General features: G+C 41.1%; 1 protein-coding gene across 1 annotated transcript in view; it reads right to left on the bottom strand.

Annotated features, from left to right (window-relative positions):
- The window catches only part of LOC142166409 (uncharacterized), a 28,506-nt gene extending 13,213 nt beyond the window's left edge, over window positions 1–15,293 (bottom strand). The window contains exons 1-2 of the mRNA XM_075225620.1: window positions 15,015–15,293; window positions 14,744–14,935 (exon numbers count right to left, since the gene is read on the bottom strand). Of these exons, the coding sequence (XP_075081721.1) occupies window positions 14,744–14,935; window positions 15,015–15,293 (471 nt within the window). The remainder of the gene's footprint in view (window positions 1–14,743; window positions 14,936–15,014) is intronic.
- Window positions 15,294–27,709: the final 12,416 nt, after the last annotated feature.

Raw genomic sequence — 27,709 nt, 5'->3', positions numbered from 1 at the left:
AAAGCAACAACGTCTTGATTTATTGAAGAAATCAAACGCCTTTACTTAAAAGCAAATCAAAACAATAGATTCGGATCTTGACCGCTTTACGAGTAACTTGAGACAACAATTAATAACTAGTATTAATCGCCTTCTAAGAATACCACAAAGGAATCAAAGATATCACAATAGAGAAGTAATCTTACTACCTTGAACTATGAACTAGTAAAGGTTGAAAGATAAATCTCAAAGCACAAGTAATAAAGGTTCAAAAAAACTCTCAAAGTATGATATACTTAATCAATAATGAAGTGTCCCAATGAATGAGAAGAACTCCTTATTTATAGGAGTACTAAGGCACAAAAAGTCTTTAAAATTAGGTAGGGTGGTTGCTAAGGCATAAAAAGTCATTACAATTAGGTAGGGTGATTGCTAAGGAGTAAGAAAAGTCATTACAATTAGGTGGGGGGCGGCCAAATCCCTTTGGGGCAGATTTGGACCTTAAAACTACTAGTTTGGGCCATTGATTTGGACTCCAATTGGGCTCCCTTTGAAATACCCCCTTTTGGACCTCTTTTAAGCTCATTTTGAGCCCCTTTGGTGGACTTCAAAGGCTGATTTGGTGGCCCAATCTTCCTCCTCTTGGACTTCAATTTGGATCACCAAATAATTGTAAAACTTGGATAATTCATCTACTTTGGGCTTGAGCTCTTCCTCTACAATTAAAAGCTTCTTTATTTGCCATTGAAGTCCAGCAATCTTAGAGTGCAACTCTTTAGCTTGAGATCTTGTAAATGGCCTTGGAGCTTCCAAAACTCTATCCTTGTCCTTGATGCTATCACCTAGCCAATTCACATCCTTTATCATGGACTCCAGACGCGGGGGTTACTACCATCCCAGCCTGTTGCTACTACTCGGGCCGAGGTTGGCCCACCTATGAGTGATGAGGAGCAGATAAGACTGGAGCGGTTTGGGAGGCTCAAGCCTCCAGAGTTCATTGGGGCAGAGTCTGGGGACGCTCATGATTATATAGACAGGTGCTAGCGGATCCTTCGCACAACGAGTATCTTGGAAACCAATGGGGTTGCATTCACTACATTTCAGCTAACCGGGGCAGCCTATAGATGGTGGCAGGCTTATGAGTTGAGCAGGACAGCTGGCGCAGCACCACTTACGTGGCATGAGTTCTTAGTTCTCTTCGTAGAAACGTTTGTTCCCCCGACTCGTAAAGAGAAGTTTCGTATGAAGTTTGAATAGCTATGCTAGGAGGGTATGTCAGTATGATATGAGGTTTGTAGATCTGGACCATCATGCAATGTGGTTGGTTCCTACTGAGAGAGAGAGAGAGAGAGAGAGAGAGAGAGAGAGAGAGAGAGAGGATCAGGAGGTTCATTAATGGCCTCAACTATGGCTTACACTTCAATTTGGCTCGAGAGGCCGAGACATATGTTAGGTTTGACAAGGTGGTCGAGATTTCTAGATGCTTAGAGTCGGTTCGCAGGCTTGAGCGCGAGGAGTGGGAGGGCAAGATGCCCCATGTTTCAGGTAGTCTTAGTGGTACCTCATTTGGAGGCCAGTCTCATCACAATAGGTGTCGTCCTTATAGGCTAGCTCAGATGGCTCGTCTGGTTCATCGTGGTGCATCAGCTAGTCATGGTTTATACAATGCTCGTCCGGGTCAGTCATCTTTTAGTGCCCTACTAACTCAGAGTTCATCCCATGCTCCATCAATTCAGGGTTCGTCAGTACCAAGTTCTTCTAGTGGCTATTCTGGTTCTCGGGGTGCGGTTCAGGCCTCGCCGCCATATTTAGATCGAGGTTGCTTCGAGTATAGAGAGTTGGGGCATGTGAGGAGGTATTGCGCCCATCTTATGGGAGGTTCCGTTTAGCAGAGAGGTCAAGCTATGAACTCCGCACCAGTTACTTCACCAACCGCTCAGCTAGCTTGGGGTGGGGCTTAGGCAGTTCGAGGTCACTCTAGAGGGGGGAGTAGATCAAGTGGTGGTCAGGCTCGATGCTATGACTTTTTCGCCATGCCAGAGGTAGTCACCTTAGACATAGTGATCACATATATTATTTTAGTGTGCCATAGGGACGCTTCAGTATTATTTGACCTTGGTTCCACTTATTCATATATATCATCGTACTTTGCTCGTTATTTGGGCATGTCCCATGATTCTTTAGTTATGCATGTCCATGTATCTACACTAGTGGGTGATTCTATTATTATGGATTGTGTGTATCGGTCGTGTGTGGTGACTATAGGGGGATCAGATACAAGAGTTGATATTTTACTACTTAGCATTATTTATTTTGACGTGATTTTAGGCATGGATTGGTTGTCACCATGTCACGCTATTCTGGATTATCACGCTAAGACCGTGATGTTGGCGATGCCGGGATTGCCTAGGATTGAGTGGAGAGGTTCCCTGGATTATGTTCCTAGTAGAGTGATTTCATACTTGAAGGGTCAACGGATGGTTGAGAAGGGATATTTGGCATATTTGGCCTTTGTGAGGGATGTTAGTGCTGATACTCCTACCGTTGAGTCAGTTCTGGTAGTGAGAGACTTTCTAGATGTGTTTCTTGCAGACATGCCAAGTATGCCACCCGGCAGGGACAATGATTTTGGTATTGACTTGGTGCTGGACACTCAGCCCATCTCTATTCCTCCGTATCGTATGGCACCAACAAAGTAGAAGGAATTGAAGGAACAACTTTGGAGCTACTTGATAAGGGATTCATTAGGCGTAGTGTGTTGCCTTGGGGTTCACTGGTCCTGTTTGTGAAGAAGAAGGATGGTACTATGCGGATGTGCATTGATTATAGACAGTTGAACAAAGTTACAATTAAGAACAAGTACCCACTACCTCGCATTGATGACTTATTTGGCCAGATTCAGTGTGCTAGAGTATTTTCGAAGATTGATTTGAGGTCTGGGTATCATCACCTGAAGATTCGAGATTCAGATATTCTGAAGATGGCATTCAGTATTTGCTATGGTCACTACGATTTTCTTGTGATGTCTTTTGGGCTGACCAATGCCCCACCCACCTTTATGCATATGTTGAACAATGTATTCCAGCCATATCTTGATTCATTTGTCATCGTTTTCATTAATGACATCTTGGTGTATTCACGTAGCCAAGAGGATTTGATCAGCATCTGAGGATTGTACTCCAGACCTTGAGGGAGAAGAAGCTATATGCTAAATTCTCCAAGTGTGAGTTTTGGCTTGACTCGGTGGCGTTCTTGGGCTATGTGGTGTCTAGTGTAGGGATCAAGGTATATCCGAAGAAGATTGAGGCAGTTCAGAGTTGTCCTAAACCGTCTTCAGCTACTGAGATTCGGGGTTTTCTTGGTTTGGTTGGATATTATCGCCGTTTTGTGGAGGGTTTTTCATGCATTGCTGCACCTTTGACTAGATTGACCCAGAAGGGTGCCCAATTCTTGTGGTCTGATGAGTGTGAAGAGAGCTTTCAGAAGCTCAAGATTTCCTTGACCACAGCTCCAATTCTAGTTTTATCTTCAGCATCGGGTTCATATATGGTTTATTAGGATGCTTCGCGGATTGGTATTGGGTGTGTCTTAATGCATGAGTGTAGGGTAATTGCTTATGCTTCACGCCAGTTGAAGCCTCATGAGAAGTACTACCCCGTTCATGATCTTAAGTTGGTAGCCATTGTTCATGCATTAAGGATTTAGAGGCACTATCTCTACGGCCTGTCGTGTGAGGTATTCACGGATCACCGGAGCCTACATCACTTGTTTAAGCAAAATAATTTAAACTTGAGGCAGCAGAGGTGGTTGGAGCTGTTAAAAGACTATGATATCACCATTTCGTATCATCCTGGAAAGGCCAATGTGGGGGCTGATGCCTTGAGTAGAAAGGCTGTGAGTATGGGAAGCCTTGCATATATTCCATTTAGTTAGAGACTATTAGCATTGGATGCTCAGGCCTTGGCCAATCAGTTCGTGAGGTTAGATGTTTCGGAGCCTAGTCGGGTTCTTGCTTGCGCGGTTTCAGTCTTCTTTATATGAGCGCATTAGAGCGCGTCAGTTTGAAGACCCCCATTTCCTTGTTCTTAAGGACACGGTGCAACACGGTGATGGAAAGGAGGTTTCTGTTGGAGATGATGGGGTGTTGCAGATGCAAGGTTGGATTTGTATGCCCAATGTGCACGGGTTACGTGAGTTGATTCTTGAGGAGGCCCACAGTTCGTGGTATTCCATTCATCCTGGTGCCGCTAAGATGTATCAGGATTTGAGGCAACAATATTGGTGGATAAGAATGAATAAAGATATAGTAGAGTATATGGCTTGGTGCTTGAACTGTCAGCATGTGAAGTATGAGCATAAGATCTGATATCATGCAATTTGCTTCAGAGACTTGAGATGCCCGAGTGGAAGTGTGAGCGTATTACTATGGACTTCATTGTTGGGCTCCCACATACTTTGAAGAAATTTGATGTAGTTTGGGTGATTGTGGACCGGTTGACTAAGTCCTCACACTTCACTCCAGTTGTGACTACATACTCTTCAGAGCAGCTTGCTCAGATCTATATCTGTGAGATTGTTCGTCTTCATGGTGTGCCAACGTCCATTATTTTTGATCGGGGCACGCAGTTCACATCACAGTTTCGGAGTGCAGTACATCGAGAGTTGGGAACACGGGTTGAGTTGAGTACAATATTCCACACCCAGACGGATGGACAGTCTGAGTGCACCATTCAAATCTTGGAGGATATGCTACGCACATGTGTTATGGATTTCGAGGGTTCATGGGATCTGATTTTACCGCTAGCAGAGTTAGCCTACAATAACAGCTACTAATCGATTATTAAGATGGCTCCTTATGAGGCCTTGTATGGGAGGTGGTATCGTTCTCCAGTTGGTTGGTTTGAGCCGGGAGAGGCTAGGTTGTTGGGTACTGATTTGGTTCGGGATGCCTTGGAGAAAGTCAAGTTGATCTAGGACCGACTTCGTACAACACAGTCTAGACAGAAGAGTTATGCTGATAGGAAGGTTCGTGATGTTGCAGATATGGTGGGTGAGAAGGTGTACTCAGAGTTTCGCCCATGAAGGGTGTGATGAGCTTAGGAAGGAAGGGCAAGTTGAACCCTCGGTATATTGGTCCTTTTGAGGTGCTTGAGAGGATTGGAGAGGTGGCCTACAAGCTTGCATTTCCACCTGGACTATCGGGTGTTCACCCAGTGTTCATGTTTCTATGCTCTGGAAGTATTATGGTGATCCATCACATGTTTTGAATTTCAGCACGGTTCAGTTAGATAGGGATTTGACTTATGATGCGGAGCCGGTGGCCATTTTGGATCGGCAGGTTCGAAAGTTGAGATCAAAGAATAAAGCTTCGGTGAAGGTTTAGTGGAGAGGTCAGCCAGTTGAGGAGGCTACCTGAGAGACCGAGCGGGAGATGCGGAGCAGCTATCCACACCTATTTGAGACTCCAGGTATGATTCTAGACGCGTTCGAGGATGAACATTTGTTTAAGAGGTGGAGATTGTAACGACCCGACCGGTCATTTTGTGTATTGTTGCCTCTTCCCCCTATTTATCACTTCTTATATATTCATTTGTGTTTATGTGATTTGCCGGGGTGGTTGGATTGGTTTCGGGGAAGTTTTGGAGTGAATTGGGACACTTAGTCCCAAGGTTGGAAGCTTAAGTTGTAAGAGTTGGCCGGAGTTTGACTTTTGTGTAGACGACTCCGGAATGGAGTTTTGATTGTTCCGATAGCTTTTTATGGTAATTTTGGACTTAATTGTATGTCCGGATATTGATTTGGAAGTCTGTAGGTCGTTTTGGCGTGAATTGGCAAAAGTTGGAAAGTTGAAGGTTTGGAAGGTTAAGTAGTTTGACCGAGAGTTGACTTTGTTGATACGGGGTTCGGATTTTGGTTTCGGGAGTTAGAATAGGTCCGTTGTGTCATTTAGGACTAGTGTACAAAATTTGAGGTCATTCGGAATTGGTTTGATATGGTTCGACATTGGTTTTAGAAGTTGAAAGTTCATTAGTTTCATTAGGCTTGAATTGAGGTGCGATTCGTGATTTCGATGTTGTTTGATGTGATATTAGGCTTCGAATAAGTTTGTATTGTGTTTTAGGACTTGTTGGTATGTTTAGATGGGGTCCCGAGGGCCTCGGGTATGATTCGGATCAAGTTCAGCTTCATTTTGGACTTTGTTAGATTGGTGATTTTCTGTGCATCTGTTTTCCTCTTTCGCGATCGTGAAGAATGGGACGCGATCGCGAAGAGTTGTTCTTGGTAGTTGGAAATTTATTCTTTGCGTTCGCGATAGTAATCTCATGTTCGCATAGCTTTGTGAGGCTTAGGTCATCGCATATGCGACGAGGTTCACGCGTTCGCGTAGAGGAGTGGTCAGCTGGAGCGTCAGGCTTTAAGCCTACACGATCACGTAGGTGTACATGTGTTCGCGAAGAGTTAGGTCTGGTATGCATCGCGTTAGCGACCGTGTCTTCGTGTTCGCATAGACTATTTTGGAGGGCAGTGATTATTTGTTCTTCGTGATCGCGATGTAGGTCCCACGATCGCGATGCATAACACCTGGGCAGAATGTTTAAAACCCATTTCGAGGGTTAGAGTTATTATATCATATTTTGAGTTATAGAGCTCGGTTTTGGGAGATTTTGGAGGGGATCTTTACGTCTTGGATCGGGGTAAGTATTTTTGACTCGGATTTGTTCATTTATCATGATACCATCATTGTTTTTATCATTTATTTGGTTATTTGGAGTAGGAAAATAGGGAATTTTGTAGAACCTTTTCAAAAAATGAAAAATGGAGATTTGAAGGTCGACATGAGGTCGGAATTGGATAATTTTGGTATGGTTGGATTCGTAATTGAATGGGTGTTCGGAATTTGTGAATTTTTTCTAGTTCCGAGGTGCGGGCCTAGGGTTGACTTTTTGATTTTGATAAAGATCGAAACTTTATTGTTTGAAGTTGTTTCCTATGTCATTATTTGTTGATATTGAGATGTTTGTGACTAGATTCGAGTCGTTTGGAGGCCGATACATGTGGGAAGGGATTGTTGGAGTTTTGATTTGTGCGTTTTAAGGTAAGTAACATTTTAAAACTTATAATTAAGGGTATTTTTCCCTGGAAAATGTGTTATTTGTGTTGAGTTAGGGTTACGCACATGCTAGGTGACTGATGTGTGGGAGTGCACCGTGGTAATCATGATTCAGGTTGATTTTTGTACTGTGCTGCTATCAAGTCTTGTTTTATCCGTGTAATTCCTACTTGTTAGAGTAAATGAGTTGTGATTCATGTTACAAATCATGTTTAGGCTATGTGCCTATTCGGTTGAGACCTAATGAGGTTATTTCTGTTGTTTTAAGTTATCTGCTTTAACTGTAATTGTATACTCAGTCGTGATTCTTAATTTGTATATCATATCTCATTCTCTGTTATCATTCACTGTTACATCACATGTTATTATTGTTTGGGAAGAGTGGTACGAGATTGTGAGCCCTTGAGACTTGAGAGATTGATGACTGAGGTGAGCCTGAGAGACGAGTTGTGAATGTTATTGTAGTTCGCGCTGCATGCCGCAGCAGGCCATATTGGCTTTATGACTATTATGTGGATCGGGCTGCACGCCACAACAGGCCTTATAGGTTTTATTTTAGTGCTTGGGTAGGCTCCGCCCCTCCGAAGTCTGACATACCAGCAGTGAGCGCAGGCACAATGATATATACACTTTCTTTGGTGAGGGGCATTGATGCCAGGCACAAGTATAGTGCTGAGTGATTGTGTGTATGATGAGTGGGCATTTGAGATTGACAGATTGAGTATTCTGAGAGTGTGAGTACTTGGCAATATCACCGTGTAATCATACATTTGACTTGCATATTTGACATGTTGGCATAGAGATGTACCATTCCTCATAATAGTTGTACTTGATATGTTTCTATCAGTGTTGGGCTTTAATTGTTGAACTTGGAAGCGTGTCTAAATTTCTATACCATGAACGAGTTGATTATGAAAATTTCCTCTGAGTTATTTACTATTATTGTCATTATTATACCTGCCTTGTCATTATATTTATCCCTGACTGTCTTCTTCTGAGCTCGTCCTTGCTTTCAATCCAAGGTTAGTTCTATTACTTATTGAGTACATGGGGTCTGTTGTACTCATACTACACTCTGCACTTTGTGTGCAGATCCAGGTACCTCTGGACATTGTGATTGCTAGATCTGTGCTAGTACCTGCTCGGAGACATCGAGGTAGCTGCTATGACGTCCGCAGACCTTAACTCTCTCTCCTTTTATTTTCTTCAGTATTGTTCTATTACTCAGACATATGTACTAGAGTTTTGATTTATGTTGATACTTAGTAGTGCTCATGTACTCGTTGACACCAGATTTTAGGGTGGTTGTAGTAGTATTTAAGTTATTTAACTAAGATATTTATGAGATTTCCGCTGTTGAATTTATTAAAACATTTTTATTCAAATGTTTAGTTGTTATGTGATTGTCGGCTTGCCTAGAAAGTGTGAAGGTTGGGATTTTTGGGTCGTGACATATCGATAACACCAAAGTCTACTTAAAATCAAACTTAGAAAATTCTAAAACCTTCAAGACACCAACTTTCAACAATAAGCACAGAAACGCTTCCGGTCCACCCGAAACTCGATCTGATCATATGCCAAAGTCTAAAATCATTATACAAACCTATTGGAACCTTCAAATCTCGATTCCGAGGTTGTTTACTCGAAGAGTTGACTCGAGTCAAACTTGGCCACCTTAGACCACTATTATGGAACTAAGTGTTCCGAATTCAACCCGAACCCTTCCAAAACTAGACCAACCGTCACCGCAAGTCAGAAAATAATAAAAGCACGTACAGGAAGTCTTAAATTGGGGAACGTGGATCTAGAGAGCTAAACGACCGGTCGGATCATTATATTATCTTTCTGAGGCTTTTGGGAGAGATAAAAATGAGTTCTTTCAGTCGTTGCTACTCATACGCAAAGATCAGCAGATGAGAAAGACAACTACAGAAGCGCTATTCTAATTCTAACTCAAAAGGAAGCAATAACATAGAATAATGCAGGAGGTTGAAAGGACTAAATTAATCTAAAACCCTAAATAAAGGCTGGGTCGGTCCGTGATGGATCCGGCCGAGTTATTTCTTTGAATAGGAAGAAATTTACCACATGGGTGCTACGGAGAAGGATTGATCAAAAAGAGGAAGATAGAAAGAAAATTTGATAGTGTAACATTTGGGATTAATTATAATTAGAGAGATATTAGTAAGGATAGTCCGGGCTTTGTTCGGGCCAACTTGAATAAAATTTATAGTATTGTTTTATTATACATTATGTTATGTTCTTATTCTAGCCGTAACGTTCAGTGAAGAGCCATTTTATGTTTTGAAAAGAAATCTTTGAGAAAAATTGCCTTACTTGGAAGTTAAGCTTGGATATTGTTGTATAAGCATCCAACTATGCTTTTGGAATTATAGTAGAGCTACAATCAAAAGCTTCTAAGTTTTGAAGGTATCATGCAAATATAAATACATGCATAAATATCTTTGTTCACCATAATAATACTTCACGATCAAATAAATAACAAAAAGAAGATAAAAATTTAGAGCTATTATCACTTTTAGCCCGCGCCAGAAACTATTTATATTCAATAGCCGAAAAAGTGTATAAAATTAATATAATTTTTGTATATAACATAACCAAATAAAAGATGCAGTAATTCATAAGCTTACCAATGTATCATTATTGATCTCATCATCTGTTGTTTGCCAACCCTTCCAGTTTATCCTGCTCGTAAGGCAGGGTCATTAACACCACTGCCAATATCAAAAATCGAAGCATAAATGTATACGGTCGAAAATAATTTCGGCCTTCATACGTCTGATCGAGATCGAAACATAATGGACCGAAGAAAGTCTTCATAATATCGAGATGGCATCCGAAGAAGGCACAAACGAGCTTCAAGTTTCAGGGACAGCTCAAATATCGAGCTCGAAGTCATTATCGAGCTCGGGTCCAAATTGAACTATGATGAGATGTGATGGAATCGAGCTTAGGGGCCAGAGGCCAACCAATATCGAGCCCAAGTCATTATCGTACACCGAGTCGGCATCGACCTCAAACCCGCTTCAAGCTCTAAAACTGAAAACCGACCAATACTGAGTCCGACCAAGATCGAGCTCATAGACAAGAGCCGTTGCATCCGCACTAAGGGAGAGAATCTCAGCGATAATTAGGGAAAAGCTGATTTATCATGGGTTCCCCACTATGTATTTTTAATTATATCTAAAGTAGGATCCCCCCACTATAAAAGGGATGGCTATATTCCTGTAAAGGAACAAGTTTTGCATACATTGTAACTCAGATATCATACACTCCCATACTGAAGAATTGTCCCTTTTTTTAGCTTCATAGATTGATTCATCTTGCTTAATCCATAAATCATCCTCTTTTCGACTTTGCTTATTTTTCATTCTTTACAGTCAATATTCGATATTTCTATTTACTCTTACTATTTGTGTCAAGTTATACCACATACCCTTAGAACTACATACAAATTCAACTCTATTCATTTTTCGGGTAAACAGTTTGGCATCCACCGTAGGGCTAAGGATAATAGTGGTTATTTGATACGAATCTGCAAAAATACACAATTTTACGCTTGTTTTCGGAAGTATCTTTGATTTCGGATTAGCAACGATGAGTTCTCAATTAAATGGCCTTACCTATCGACAACGAAGCTGGCCTTCAAGATGAGAACAACAACTCGACACCCAGGGCCGAAGGGCCACTTATCGATGCTGTTGGAGCTCAAGTCGAAGTACCATGAAATGTTAATTCGCATATGGGCATTAAGACAAACCAACGTTCTGAACCTGAAAATAGCTTTCATGGTGGTACTCGATCTGCAGCTCGAGAAACCCATAACGTTGAGGAAAACGGAATCAGCCTGCGTATGATTTTCGAAATGTTGCAAGCTCAACAGGTAGCGATAGCTCAGTTGCAGAATCAAACCCAGGTATTAAGCAGGTTGGAGCCCAGTCCATCCCGAGAAGTCACCCACAGAACGGAACCAGCTATAGTAAGGTCAAATGAGCAAGAGTCGGGGACTAATCCCGAAATTGCTAAGATGTTCGAAGAACTGACCAAACGAATATAATCAAGAGAAAGGAGGATCGAGCCAAACGACAAAAATGTAGAAACATATAACTCCAGGGTTGATCAGATCACTGGGGCACCACCGATACTGAAGGGCTTAGATTCCAAAACATTTACACAAAAGCCTTTCCCCCCAAGCGTGTCTCCTAAACCGATCCCAAAGAAGTTTTGCATGCCCGAGATTCCTAAATATAATAGAACGACCGATCCCAACGAACATGTCACCTCTTACACATGTGCCATCAAAGGGAACGATCTAGAGGACGATGAGATCGAATCTGTATTATTAAAAAAATTCGGTGAAACCCTGATAAAGGGAGCAATGATATGGTATCATAATTTACCATCTAACTCTATCGATTCTTTTGCTTTGCTTGCAGATTCTTTCGTAAAAGCACATGCTGGGGCCATAAAGGTCGAGACCAGGAAGTCGAACCTATTCAAGGTAAGACAAAAGGATAACAAGATGCTAAGAGAATTCGTATCCCGTTTCCAAATGGAACGAATGGATCTACCACCAGTCATAGACGATTGGGCTGTTCAAGCTTTCACTCAAGGTCTAAACGAACAAAGCTCGATGGCTTCACGGCGGCTGAAGCATAACTTGATCGAGTACCCAGCTATTACTTGGGCCGATGTGCATAGTCGATATCAATCCAAAATAAGAGTCGAAGACGACCAGTTGGGCTTTGGGTCCGTTATTAAAAGGGCTGCCAACCGAGAATAGAGGTCGATCAAAGACCGATACCGGCCGTATAATGGAAATCCTACAAGCTCGGTGTGATAAACGGCTAAAACGATACTACTGCTAAGGTACAACCCCCCCTATTCAATTATATTTTGAAACTAACCCTTGCAGGTGTTCGATCAAAGATGAGGATTAATGAATTCGATCAGGAACAAAGATGGATTATTCAACACGAAGCCTTAGTTCTGAAAGCACGCGTTGCACTCTTTTTCCCTTAGACCGATTTTGTCCCAAATGGGTTTTTCGGCAAGGTTTTTTAATGAGGCAACCATTGATCGTGCTAACTTGGAACAATTCAAAAGTATTCGAGGCCTCCTTACAATCAACCTCGAATACTGGGAGGCATACCATTTTCATTGAACATATCAACGATGATTATCAAGTACGGTGCAAAAGAAGTTACTTCGTTATTTCATGGCAACAGGGTCTCGACAGGAAAAATTGTAAGGGCCAAATGGTCAAATGAGCCATGCCCATGTAGTTGGCCCGAGCCCCAACAAAAAACATGAACACATGTATAATGACTTACAAAGAAAAATTTCTTCTTTACCGATATCTTATATCCAAGAAAAGTTCCTCTATTTCGAGATCTATTACGCAAACAAGCTTAAGGGCCGACCATTACCCCATAAATCGGGGACTGCCAACCAAAAAATCAACGAGTTCGAGCAATACTCACTCGACTATAAAGCCCAAGGGCTACACCGACTCGAGTTTGAGCAACCATTCTCACTCGGGGACTATCTACGAAGCCCAAGGGCTACCCTATTTCGAGTTCGACCAAGCACTCACTCCCACTAAGACTACGTGCTACTCTTATTTCAAGTTCGAGCAATCACTCACTCTACTACTAAGCCTACGGGCTATATTACTTCGAGTTCGAATCACTCACTCAACTAATAAGCCTACAGGTTACATCACTTAGAGTTCGAGCAAGCACTCACTCGACTACTAAGCCTACGGGATATATTACTTTGAGTTCGAATCACTCACTCGACTAATACGCCTACGGGCTACATCACTTCGAGTTCAAGCAAGCACTCACTCGACCATTAAGCCGACGGGCTACATTACTTCGAGTTCTAAACACTCACTCGACTACTAAGCCTACGGGCTACTCTTATTTCGAGTTCGAGTAATCACTCACTCGACTACTAAGCCTATGGCTATATTACTTCGATTTCAAATCACTCACTCGACTAATAAGCCTATGGGCTACATCACTTCGAGTTCGAGAAAGCACTCACTCGACTACTAAGCATATGTGCTACATTACTTCGAGTTCGAATCACTCACTCGACTAATAAGCTTACGGGATACATCACTTCGAGTTCGAGCAAGCACTCACTCGACCATTAAGCTTACGGGCTACATTACTTCGAGTTCGAAACACTCACTCGACTATTAAGCCTACGGGCTACATGACTTTGAGTTCGAGCAACCACTCACTCGATTACAAAGCCTACGGGCTACTCTTATTTCGAGTTCGAGCAATCACTCACTTGACTACTAAGCCTACGGGCTATATTACTTCGAGTTCGAATCACTCACTCGACTAATAAGCCTACGGGCTACATCACTTTGAGTTTGAGCAAGCACTCACTTGACTAATAAGCCTACAGGCTACATTACTTCGAGTTCGAATCACTCACTCGACTAATAAGCGTACGGGCTACATCACTTCGAGTTAGAGCAAGCACTCACTCGACCATTAAGCCTACGGGCTACATTACTTCAAGTTCGAAACTCTCACTTGAATACTAAGCTTACGGGCTATATTACTTCGAGTTCGAATCACTAACTCGACTAACTAAGCCTACGGGCCATATCACTTCGAGTTCGAGCAAGCACTCACTCAACCATTAAGCCTACGGGCTACATTACTTCGAGTTCAAATCACTCACTCGACTAATAAGCCTACGGGCTACATCACTTCGAGTTTGAGCAAGCACTCACTCAGTTACAAAGGCTACAAGATCCAAATTTGATCAAATTGCCTAAAGCCTTATAAAAACCTTCATAAGGCATGAATGAAACAAAATCTTCACAAGGCAGAGAATAATACAAAGGCAAGTCAGGAAAAGAAAAGATCTTTATATATATACAAGAATGTTTACAATGTCCTAACAGGACCCTACACAAAAAACCAAAATGGAAACTAAGGGCTAAGTCTCTTGGTTATCTCCGGGGACGGTCTCTTCTCCATCATACTCCTCCCCGCTCTCGGACCCACTCTTACTTCCATCATCATCATCATCATCATCATCATCATCGAAAGCCAAGGATTCAACATCGGCTTCGAGCTCTTTAGCCCTTTTTATTTATTCGGCGAGATCAAAACTTCGAGCATGGATCTCCGTGAGGGTCTCCCTCCGAGATCGACATTTACCAAGTTCAGCAACCCAATGTGCTCAAGTGTTAGTGGTCTCGTCCACCTCTCTTGCTTGTACCTGAGCAGCCTCAGCATCTACTCGATAGACAGCCACTAATGCATCTGCATTGGCCTTTGTTTTTTCGGCGTCAAATTTGGCCTTGGCAAGTTCGGAGGCTAACCATGCCTCGAGCTCCTCTATTTTTCTTGCTTGAACCGAGCTCTTCTCCTTCATGCTTTGAAGTTGGTTTTCGGCCGTTGATAATTGGGCTCGAGCAGTTTATTTTGCTGCTGCAAGACGGTCCATGCCATCTTTCCATTCCAAGGTCTCCGCCCTTATCATATCGACCTCCTCACGAAGCTTCCCAATCACCTCAAGCTTCTGCTGCAGCTGTGAGATCAAAATATTAGCCACCGTTCCAGGATCGAGCCCATGTGTTTTTAAGATTATTATTACCTGCTCGGTCAGGTCGGTCTGGTCTTGATGAGCCTTGGCCAACTCAGCTCGGAGGTCTTTGATCTCTTCTTCCCTTTGCCCGAAGAGGAGTCTAAGGGCGTTCCTCTCCTCCGTGACCTGTCGGATGTCGGCCTCATACCAACGCAACTTAGCTCGAGACCGAGAACATGCTTCTTGATGAACCGTTGCGGCCTACGTAAGAAAGAAGAAAAGAAGTTAGAGAAGAATAGCAAACATAAAAGTAATATCAACGAAGGGAGTTAAATCTTACCCGATTCAGAGCTTGCTGCACATCACAGAAAAGGCCTGACACATCACTAGGGACATCAACATCCTCGACTCCAGTAAACAAATCACAGAAGGGATCCTCCCCTTCATGAGATCGGTTTATCTCGAGGGCCCCCAAAGCTTGGGCTTCCCGAATCGCCCCTTCTGAAAAGGCAGGGAGAGTGGGCGAGCCTCCGATTACTATTGCCCCAAGCAACTCGCTTGGGGCGTTCTCCTCAGTTCGGAGAGCTTCAAGACCGGCCCCTTCTGATATACCCACCATTTGTTGACTTCGGTGGGAAGCATCCTAGATCTCTAACGATTCAGGGACTCTGCCCGAACCTTCCTCCGATATCTCCTCAGTCTGAGGCGGGGCTTTATAAATCACCATCGATTCAGCTACCTTTGGGGCATCGATGGTTTTCTTCGCTCGGGCCACCAGCACGGACCCGTCATTTTCTTCTTCTTCGTCTTCATCCCTTAGATGCAGAACTGATTTCATAGTCAAGGGGATGTTATTCTTCCTCAGCTTATGAGCCATCCTTGTCTTCGATTTTGGTCTTCGATGGAGAAGGCCCTTTTTTCTCTTATTATCCTTCACCGGTTTTGGAATAAAGATCGAAGCCTCTTCCTTAACGGGCGGGGGCCTCAAAACTGCATCTTTGCCCACACCTACATACTAGAAAATTGATTTAAGTATATGGAAAGCATCTCATTTGAACTACCAAAGATACAAGAAAGAGGCTTACCATGATTTTTGGCCTCCCATCGGCCCTTTGACAAATCACGCCATGAACGTTCGGCATATGTGGAGGTCGAAGCTAGATCCTGTACCCAGTTCTTGAGGTCGGGAACTGCACCGGGCATCCAAGGAACAGCTGCATCACAAAAAGGGGATATCGGTGAAAAAAGAAACGAAGGGGCAAAATAGTAGGAGATAACAACAGAATTACACTTACGCTTCATGTTCCACTCCTCGGGAAATGGCATCTTTTCAGTCGGAATCAGGTCCGAAGTCTTCACTCGAACGAACCTGCCCATCCAGCCTCAATCCATGTCCTCGTCTATGCTCGAGAACAGAACCTTGGTAGCCCGACGCTGAAGTTTTATTAACTCGCCTCGAAAGAGGCGAGGGCAGTACAATCGAATGAGATAGTTGAGGGTGAAAGGCATCCCCTCGATTTTGTTCACGAAGTAACCGATCAAACTAACGATCCGCCAAGAAGAAGGGTGGATCCGGCCTAGGGTTATTTGGTATTGACGACAAAAATCAGTAATAACAGGATCGAGAGGACCTAACGTGAAAGGGTAAGTATATACGCTTAAAAATCCTTTCACACGGATGGTGATATCTTCTTCAGGAGACGGGATTACTCTTTCTTTATTTTTCCAATTGCAATCTTTCTTTAGCTGTTCGAGGTGCCCCTTGATTAGCGAACACATATACCTCGATACTGGCTTACATCGGTCGGGAACCGATGAGCCTTTGTCGACTTTAAAATTAGAGGTAAGAATACACGCCCCAGGAACACACTCCTCAGGCCGTGGCTCCACCGGTGTTTTGTCGGCGGCAGGCTGTGAAGAAGAAGCTTTTTCTTTCTGAGGAATGGTTTTTGATATTTTCTCCATTTTGGATTTAAAGATCGAAAATAGGAGGTAACAAAGATTTGGTGTTTTTGAAGAGAGATTTTGTAGTGAAAAAATACAGATTTACAGATAAACTCAGAAGATGCAAGGAAGAACTTTATAAAATTTGGAGATTCGAGACGCAAAAGTGATAAATGGTAAAGAAAGGGGCTATTTATAGATTAAGCAATGTCGGTTCAGTATCAACAGTGACCGACCATCATCTGACACACATTAAATGCCTTGAAAAACTAAACCGATGGGACAGCTATCACGTGCGTTATGATCTAGCCTGATGTAAATGTCAGCTTATATCTAATCGAGCCGTTGGGAAATCATATCGTTTCTCGCCACATCCTTCCCGAGAAACGAGGGGATTATCTGTATACGTTCGAAACTGATTTCGTCCTTCGTACGTCTGATCGAGATCGTAACATAATGGACCGAAGAAAGTCTTCATAATATCGAGATGGGATCCGAAGAAGGCACAAACGAGCTTCAAGTTTCAGGGACAGGTCAAATATCGTGCTCGAAGTCATTATCGAGCTCGGGTCCAAATCGAACAATGATGAGATGTGATGGAATCGAGCTTAGAGGCCAGAGGCCAACCAATACCGAGCCCAAGTCATTATCGGACCCTAAGTCGGCATCGACCTCAAACCCGCTTCGAGCTCTAAAACTGGAAACTGACCAATACCGACCAATACTGAGTCCGATCAAGATCGAGCTCATAGACAAGAGTCGTTGCAGCCGCACTAATGGAGAGAATCTCGGCGGGAATTAGGAAAAAGCTGATTTATCATGGGTTCCCCACTATGTATTTTTAATTATATCTAAAGTAGGATCCCCCCCACCATAAAAAGGATGGCTATATTCCTGTAAAGGAATAAGTTTTGCATACATTGTAACTACATTGTAACTCATATATCATACACTCCCATACTAAAGAATTGTCCCTTTTTTTAGCTTCATAAATTGATTCATCTTGCTTAATCCATAAATCATCCTCTTTTCAACTTTGCTTATTTTTCATTCTTTACAGTCAATATTCGATATTTCTATTTACTCTTACTATTTGTGTCAAGTTATATCACATACCCTTAGAAATACGTACAAATTCAACTCTATCCGTTTTTCGGGTAAATAATAAAGAAAGCTCAGAAGATGCTTGTTAAGAATTGCAATACTAATCAAAGAAGGTACTTCAAAGTTTATAACTCCCTATGCACTTGAATAATCAGAATATTAGTTACCAGCGGAAAACCAAACCAACTTCCACACTAAAGCGAAAGAAACAAAAACCAATGCAAACGCCAATATATTAAGTAGGATTTACAAGTAAAAAACCTATGTTGCCGTGTATAGATAGGGTTATGTAGGAATAAAGTGAGAATAGAAGAATGTACAAATATTAGAGTACACACTAAGTTTTTGCCCTTTACGGGCACATAAGCAGCTGGAGTTATAAAGATAAAAAAAGGGACTAAAATAATTATAATTATCAATCTGAAAAGAAAAACTTTCGATAAGGCAAGAATATCACATATAAACTAATTAATGATTAATTGAACTTTAATGTTTTTACAAGATTTATAAAATGAAATTAGCTGTTATTTGAATTGTGAAGAAATTACTTTGCTAACGGACACAATTTGATTTGAAAATTATGAGTTTGATATTCCAACTTTAGAAATTGGCAGAAAGTTTTTATATAAATAAGTTTTAGTTAATTTCCTTCTCATGAAGAATGATAAACTCATCCATTAGATGTCTTCGGATATAAAGTGCCATCACAGAAATAGAAAAGTCGTTAAAACCATTAGGGTAATGCACAAATTTTCCTAAAGTTAAAGATTGCATTCTTGGTATAAACCCTCAAAGTTCAAGTGTAAACCCCTAGGATTTTTCATAATTAAATCAAGCTTAGAAAAAATTATTAACGAGACTTTAAAGTACGTACGAGCCTACAAGAGGGTAACATGGCCATTGACATACTTGGCATGAAGGTCGCGAGGATTTGAGGTCCCCAAATTGCATGAATCTAGGCATAACCTGGAATGGTTGAGCAAAATATCTGAGTAGACATGCGTAGCCTCCGGGCATAATAGCATATGCAGGCTTACGTCGCAAAAATGGAATAGGGTAAGTAGGGGAGTCTTCATCTACGTAGCCTATTGAGCCACACATAGCCGGCATCTGTAGCCTATGCAGGTAGTAGGCGTATCCTATGCCAGCTGCGTAGGCACTTCTAGGAAAGGAAAAAAGTGGAGGTTGGCCACGTAGCATCCATCTGTAGCCTCTGTCGGTAGTTGTATCCATAGCTTATGCCCATACCTACGTGCCCTTTTTGGCAATAAATAGCAAGTGTTGGGGAGAGAGAAAGAGGTACAAGATCTTGGAGCTTTGAAATTCTAGAGAGAGAAAGGGTCAACCCCACACTTAAAGGTATGATTTTTTGGTATATTTATGATATTATAATATTATTAAATACAAGAACTAACACATCTACGGTTCCCATCTATAGGATTTTACTTGAATCTTGAAGAATCACCAAGATCACTAAAGAGGAGATTTTCTAGGGTCCACTTAAAAAGGTAAATTCTTTTACTCCAAGTTTATTTATGTAACGACCCTGCAGGTCGTTTTGAGTATCGTAGCCCCGTTCCCCCATTTATTGCTTATTCTATGTTCAATTGTAGTTATGTGACTTGACGGGGTAGTTGATTTGGTTCCGGAGATATTTTGGAATGAATTGGGACACTTAGTCCCAAGGTTGGAAGCCTAAGTTGAAAGAGTTGACCAGATGTTGATTACGTATAGATGAATCCGGAATGAAGTTTTGATGGTTGAGATAGCTTCGTATGGTATTTTCGGACTTACGAATGTATACGGATATTGATTTGGAGGTCCGTAGGTCGTTTTGGCTTGAATTGGCAAAAGCTGAAAAGTTAAAGGTTGGAAAGTTGAGAAGTTTGACTGAGAGTTGACTTTATTGATACCGGGCTCGGATTTTGGTTTCGGGAGTTGGAATATGTCACGACCCAAATCGATGGTCCATGACGAGTGCTCGAGTCCTACCTGTCGAACACCCCTAAGCATACATCTAAGATATAAATATGAATTAAGGGTAGGTCATGAATAACATCTGTCAATAAAGTGCTGAATCACGTGAATAACATACTTGAGGAAAATATGTCAAAAGACATATATACATATACATGCGGAATACGGTAGGGCGAGCCGACAAGGATGGTATAGACAACTATATATCCAAAACTAGAAGCCGACAAGGCCACATATTTTCCAACTATACATGACTATCTACAGACCTCTAATAGAGTGTACAACTGTATGAAGGACGGGACTGGGCCCCGTCGTACCCATATCTACATACAACAAATAGCGTACCAAAATCAATAATATCTCCGGATCAAGTGGAGCACACCAACTCTCGCTGATCAAGGATCCTAAAAAGGGGAACCGTCTACCTGTCTACCAGCACCTACGGGCATGAAACGCAGGCCACATAAAATAGGGGCGTCAGTACAAATAATGTACTGAGTATGTAAGGTATGAAAATCAGTGCATAAAAGACATAAAAGAAACATAGATTAAAGGAATCCGCCTGTAAGTCTGAATAACTTTGTGAATTCTGAAATATTTATAAAGTCATGCATGTGCATATAAATGTCATATCATGCGTAGGTATATGTGTACATAACTTTATCAAGCCTCTGAGGGCATTCCATCATATCATCTTGGCCTCTGTGGGTGAAATCATCAACGTATACCAACTGATCAGGTGGTGGTGCGTATATAACATCGTAACATTTTCCCATATCCCATATACATATAATATACGCGTATATAACACCATCTGGTCATGGGTCAATGTACATGTATAAATGAATGAAATGCATAAAAAGTAAGTTAATAAGATTTCTCATAACGTCATAAGATCAATATGTCTTCGGATAAACTTTATCAATTACGCATTTTTCTGAGACCCATGAACAAAAGATATAATAATAAGACACATGGGGATTCAAGAACATAGACACCCTTAGTGCTTCTACGAATAGAGACATTTATGAAAGTTATGCATTTGCTCATTTCGTTTGTATCATATGGATCATGCCAAAAGGAAAGAAGGGATCCTTAACATACCTGAGCCGATTCTCCTAACAATCCTTCTAACACATATCAATCGCGACAAAACACATAACGGCGAGATCGAAGTAGGAAAAAATCCGTATGATATTCTTGAGAAAAGTTATACCGGGCTCCCTTAGAATTGTAAGCCACTTTGCTATTGCATTAGATAGTTTCGTATGAATTTTTGTTGAAGCTCTCATCCGTTACTTTTGTTGAAGCTCTCATCCATTATTTTTGTTGAAGCTCTCATCCATCTCCCTTTAATGAATTAGGGAGGTCTTTTTATTATAGTGGTTGTGAGCCTCACTTGATAAAGATTAATTTGCCAACATCTCCCAAATAATTCCACCTAGCCACCTAGCCAAAGAGTCACTATTAGGTTTTTTATCCATATTTTTCACTTGCTGCCACGTAGGCGTAGTGTTTCCACCAAATATTTATCCATAAATTTCTAATTAATTTGTTAACTTCCCACTCAAATAAATAATTAACCCACTACCAACATAATTAGGTAATATCTTAATTTACTTAAAATACCAATCACTTTTAACATACTTTATACACCTTACTATCATAGTCATGTGGTACCTTGTATGGTACTAGTCCATAAATACGGGGTATTATAGCTTGGACCGTATTTTATCCTAAATTAACAAACTTCAACGAATACTCATTCTTTGATTTGTTTTCCCTCTAATCTTTACGAAACTCACTTATCACTTGTTACAAATAATATAAATACTTATAACCTCAAAAATAATCTCATTCCCGAGCTTACGTCGATTAACTTACGGCGAAACTTACCCCTAGAAACATTCATCCTCGAATGTTTAACTCCCACGGATCTATATAAATTTTTGGCAGAGTTGCCTTTATAACAGTACTACTACCAACCCTTCCTGTAGAAGACTCAATAATTCAATGCCACATAGTGCCACTATCATCAATAACGATAATAGCCTCACATGACCAATGATACTAACTAACACAAGAATCCATACACGAACCTTAAGGCTGCGATGTCTCAGTCGAATCCTCCTCTTGAAGAGGAAACAAGTGAGGATACCTAGACTTCATGTCTTCTTCGGCTTCCCAAGTCATCTCTTCCACATTATTGTTTCTCCAAAGTACTTTCACCGAAACTACGTCTTTAGTCCTCAATATCTGAACCTGTCTATCTAGTATAACAATGGGAGCTTCCTCGTATGATAACTGCTCTGTGACCTGAACATCATCAACTGGCACGATTCTAGAAGGATCTCCGATATATTTATGGAGCATAGACATATGAAAGACTGGATGTACAGACTCCAAGTCATAAGGCAAGTCTAACTCATATGCTACCTGGCCTACCTTGCGTATGATCGTATATGATCCTATGTACCGAGGGCTAAGTTTTCCTTTCTTACCAAACCTCATAACGCCTTTCATCAGTGATACCTTTAGGAATACCCAGTCGCCAACTTGAAACTCCAAGTCTCGTTGACGATTATCCGCATAAAACTTCTGACGGCTTTGAGCTGCTAATAGCCTTTCCTGTATAAGTTTAATCTTCCCAATTGCCTGTTGTACCAGCTCTGGTCCTATTAACTTAGTTTCCCCAACATCGAACCATCTGATAGGCGACCTATACTTCTGTCTGTAAAGAGCTTCGTATGGAGTCATTTGAATGCTGGAATGATAGCTATTATTATATGCGAACTCAATAAGCGGCATATGATCATCCCAGCTACCCCTGAAGTCTATAACACAGGCCCGTAACATATCCTTAAGTGTATGAATAGTACGCTCAGCCTGTCTGTCTGTTTGGGGATGAAATATTGTACTAAGACTTACGTGAGTTCCCAATATTTTTTGGAAGGACCTCCAGAAATTGGCTGTAAACTGAGCTCCTCTATCCGAGATAATAGATATAGGGATACCATGAAGTCGTACTAACTCCTTAATGTAAAGCCTTGCATAATCCTCTGCGAAATATGTAGTCCTAACAGGCAAATAATGGGCTGATTTTGTAAGTCTATCAACAATCACCCATAAAATCGAACTTACGCTGGGTACGAGGTAAGCCTATGATGAAATCCATATTAATTACTTCTCATTTTCAAGTCGGAATCTCTATAGCCTGCAATAATCCACCGGGGTTTTGATGCTCAATCTTAACCTGCTGACAGTTAGGGCACTGAGCAACAAACTCCTCTATATCTTTTTTCATTCCGTCGCACCAATATATTTCCCTGATATCATGATACATCTTTGTTGCTCCTGGATGGACAGAATAACGAGAATAGTGAGTCTCTCCCATAACCTGTCGATGCAACCCTGCAATATTAGGGACACATAATCGTTCTTGATATCTAAGGACTCCGTCTCCTGTAATCTTAAATGGTGTCTTCTCTTTCTAAGGGGTTGTATCCCTGTAATGAGCTAACACAGGATCCTCGTACTGGCGTTCCTTCACTTCAGTTACTAAAGAAGATGTTGTCGTGTCCTGAATAGTAACTCCGGTATCACCTGAGTCCAGTAATCTAACTCCAAGACTAGCTAGCTGATAAATCTCATGGGCTATCCCCCTCTTTTCTTGCTGTAAACATGATAGGCTACCCATAGATCTACGGCTGAGGGCATCGGCTACTACATTTGCCTTCCCTGGATGGCATAAAATATCAACGTCATAGTCTTTCAGTAGCTCCAACCATCTCTTTTGACGTAAATTCAATTCCTTTTGCTTGAAGATATACTGAAGGCTTTTATGATCCATATAGATATCAATATGAATGCCACACAAATAGTGCCTCCACATCTTTAGTGCATGAATTACCGCGACTAACTCTAGATCGTGGGTCGGGTAATTCTGCTTTCTTAGTTATCTAGAAGCATAAGCTACAACCTTACTATACTGCATCACTACACAACCCAATTCAATGCCCGAAGCATCACAATAGATAGCATAACCATCGGTTCCCGCTAGGAGCGTTAGAACCGGTGCTGAAGTTAATCTGTCCTTCAATGCCTGGAAACTCCGCTCGCAAGCATCAATCCATTGAAACTTAGCTCCCTTCTGAGTCAACATTGTCAATGGTGCTGAAAGAGAAGAAAATCCCTCTAAGGATCTCCTATAATAACCTGCCAAGCCGAGGAAGCTACGAACCTCCGTCGGTGTAATGGGTCTAGCCAAGTCTTTATTGAACCAAGTTCTAACTTGCACTTTCCAAGTCTTATCTTCTTCCAAACACATCAACCACAATAGCAATAGTATTATTAAGTTATTTCTACTGATTTCTAGCCATAAAACATCAAGAATTCAACTCCAAAATAGTCCAGTAACTACAACACTTCAATCATGAAGTTCAACTTACTTCAAAGTCTTCTTTATCATATCAACTAAATATACATAGATGATATTAAATACATATAGGAGAAGTTAAACCTTACCTTGGCAGCAAGAATACTCATCCAACTAAGCTTTACTTCAAGCTCAAATAAGTTCTTTACCCCAAACCACAAAGTAGAGAGATAATTAGGTGATCTTGATCTTCCAAGATAAATCATCTTACCAACTTATGGATTTGGTCTTGAACCCTAGGATAACTTTGAGAGAGATCTTAGGCTGATATTTTGGAGTTTCTTCACGTTGTAATAGAGAGAGATGGATTATGAATTGTTTTCTAAGTGTAATTGAGATATATCTATATTTATATGGTCACACTAATGTGCTTGGGTAGATGGGTCTTAGGATAGCTACATAATTCAACCAGAATTCACATTTAGAGAATTTTGCATACAACTTCCCTTTTGTTTTTAGAACTCTGAGCACAATACGCAAATGATCTACATGCTGAGTCTCTGAACGGGAATAATCCAATATATCATCGATAAATACAATCACGAAACTCAAAGTGCATGTATCTGGTCCTGAATGCTGTATTCGGAATATCTTTCTCCTTAACTCTTACCTAATGGTACCCGGACCTCAACTTTATCTTCGAGAAACACTTGGCACCTTGCAACTAATCAAATATATCATCGATCCTCGGGAGCGGGTACTTATTCTTGACCGTCACCTTATTCACTTGTCTACTCAACTGAGCGCCACGTACCTTATCCTTGTTTATTATCAAACTTATCACGGGTCATTACATGCCACATATATATATATAAGTAATAATATTAGAACTTAACTCGCATAACTAATTCAAAAGAAAAGGTTTATATAGATACATAGGGGCCGACAAGGCCGTAGACATGTCATACCCAACGATAAGGTCGTAGACATGTCATACCCAAAACTATACACATGATACTGTCTGCAAAACCTCTAAGAAAGCATGACCGTAATATATATAAGTCGGGACAGGGCTTCCGACGTCCTCATAAAACAACATAACATATACATAACCCTAACTTGGTAATACTTCAGGAAGAAGTGGAGCTCACTAACCAAAAGTTGATATCTGGAGGCAGCCTACAGTAGAGGGTCCTCGCCTCATCCTATATGAGAGCCTCGATCCGATACACTTCAAAGCGGAATCTTCATATCCTTATCAGCTACCTTCCTCCTCTTGGCCCGACTACTCTCCTCTTCCTCTGCATAGCCCATGACATACACAGATGAACCTTGATTGATAGACTCCCAAAACTGTGGACTATCTGGAACCTCAGAAGAGCCGGTGTCTTTAAATACCTTGACATAGTTTTGAGACTGAGGGAAATCTGGTTGTGCCAATCCGTGTTCCACTCCCCTTATACCCTGATCAACGGGCCCTGATAATGAAACTAAGGGCCTTGGTGAGGTCATAACTCCTCTTACCCCATCTTCTATCGGCGAAATCGAAACTACTTGAACGGATGACTCATATGGATCCTCGGAATGATCCTCCTCAATAGAACCCATGATCTCCGATGGGTCTGACTCCATAGTGTAGCTTATATCTCCTTTTAACACTTTCATAGCCTTCTGACCCGTGCTAGCGGCTGGCGCTTGTCATCTAGTAGTAATAGGCATCACTAAGAACATAAATAGGGTAAAAATTAGTAGTGAATACTTACGACTCAGTTCAATCGCACAATCTAGATTAGAAAGAAAAGTAATCATCCTAAATATCATGTAGCCTCCTATCCATAAGTGTGGTACACAACACACCCATAAACAAGACTCTACTAGACACGGTCTATAGACAACCCTAGGATAGAACTGCTCTGATACCACTTCTGTCACAACCCAAACCGATGGGCCATGACGAGTGCCCGAGTCCTGCCTGTCGAACACCCCTAAGCATGCATCTAATATATAAACATAAATTAAGGGTAGGTCATGAATAATATCTGTCAATAAACTGCTGAATCACGTGAATAACATACTTGAGGAAAACATGTCCAAAAGACATATATACATATACATGCGGAATACGGTAGGGCGAGCCGACAAGGCTGCTATAGACAACTATATATCCAAAACTAGAAGCCGACAAGGCCACATATTTTCCAACTATACATGACTGTCTACATACCTATAATAGAGTGTATAACTGTATGAAGGATGGGACTGGGCCCCGTCGTACCTATATCTACATACAAAAATAGCGTACCAAAATCAATAATAGAACCGGATCAGGTGGAGCACACTAACTTCCGCTGATCAAGGATCCTAAAAAGGGGAACCGTCAGACTGTTTACCAGCACCTGCGAGCATGAAATGCAGGCCCCAGGAAATATGAGCGTCAGTACGAATAATGTATCGAGTATGTAAGGCATGAAAATCAGTACATAAAAGACATAAAAGAAACATAGAGTAAAAGAATCCGCCTGTAAGTCCGAATGAGTTTGTGAATTCTGAAATATTTATAAAGTCATGCATGTGCGTATAAATGTCGTATCATGCGTAAGTATATATGTACATAACATTATCAATCCTTTGAGGGCATTCCATCATATTATCTCGGCTTCTGTGGGTGAAATCATCAATGTATACCAACTGATCAGGTGGTGGTGTGTATATAATGTCGTAACCCTTTCCCATATCACATATACATATAATATATGCGTATATAACACCATCTGGTCATGAGTCAATGTACATGTATAAATGAATGAAATGCATAAGATTTAAGTTAAAAAGATTTCTCGGAACGTCATAAAATCAATATGTCTTCGGATAAACTTTGTCAATTACGTATTTTTCTAAGACCCGTGAACAGAAGATATAATAATAAGACATATGGGAATTCAAGAATATAAGCACCCCTAGTGCTTCTACGAATAGAGACATTTATGAAAGTTGTGTGTTTGCTCGTTTTGTTTGTATCATATGGATCATGCCAAAACGAAAGAAGGGATATCCTTAACATACCTGAGACGATTCTCCTGACAATTCCTCTAACACACGTCAATCACGACAAAACACGTAACAACGAGATCGAAGTAGGAAACAATTCGTATGATATTCTTGAGAAAGGTTATACCGGGCTCACTTAGAATTGTAAGTCACGTTGATGTTGCATTAGATAGTTTCGTATGAATTTTTGTTAAAGCTCTCATCCGTTACTTTTGTTGAAGCTCTCATCCTTTACTTTTGTTGAAGCTCTCATCCATCTCCCTTTAATGAATTAGGGAGGTTTCTTTTTATAGTGGTTGTGGACCCCACTTGATAAAGATTAATTTGCCAACATCCCCCAAATAATGCCACCTAGCCACCTAGCCAAAGAGTCACCATTAGGTTTTTGATCCATATTTTTCACTTGCTGCCACGTAGGGGTAGTGTTTCCACCAAATATTTATCCACAAATTTCTAATTAATTTATCAACTTCCTACTCAAATCAATAATTAACCCATTACCAACATAATTAGGTAATATCTTAATTTACTTAAAATACTAATCACTTTTAACATACTTTATATACCTTACTATCATGGTCATATGG

Source organism: Nicotiana tabacum, chromosome 2 (genome assembly GCF_000715075.1).
Source record: "Nicotiana tabacum cultivar K326 chromosome 2, ASM71507v2, whole genome shotgun sequence".
Classification (NCBI taxonomy): Eukaryota; Viridiplantae; Streptophyta; class Magnoliopsida; order Solanales; family Solanaceae; genus Nicotiana; species Nicotiana tabacum.
This window is presented reverse-complemented; position numbering and strand designations above follow the sequence as displayed.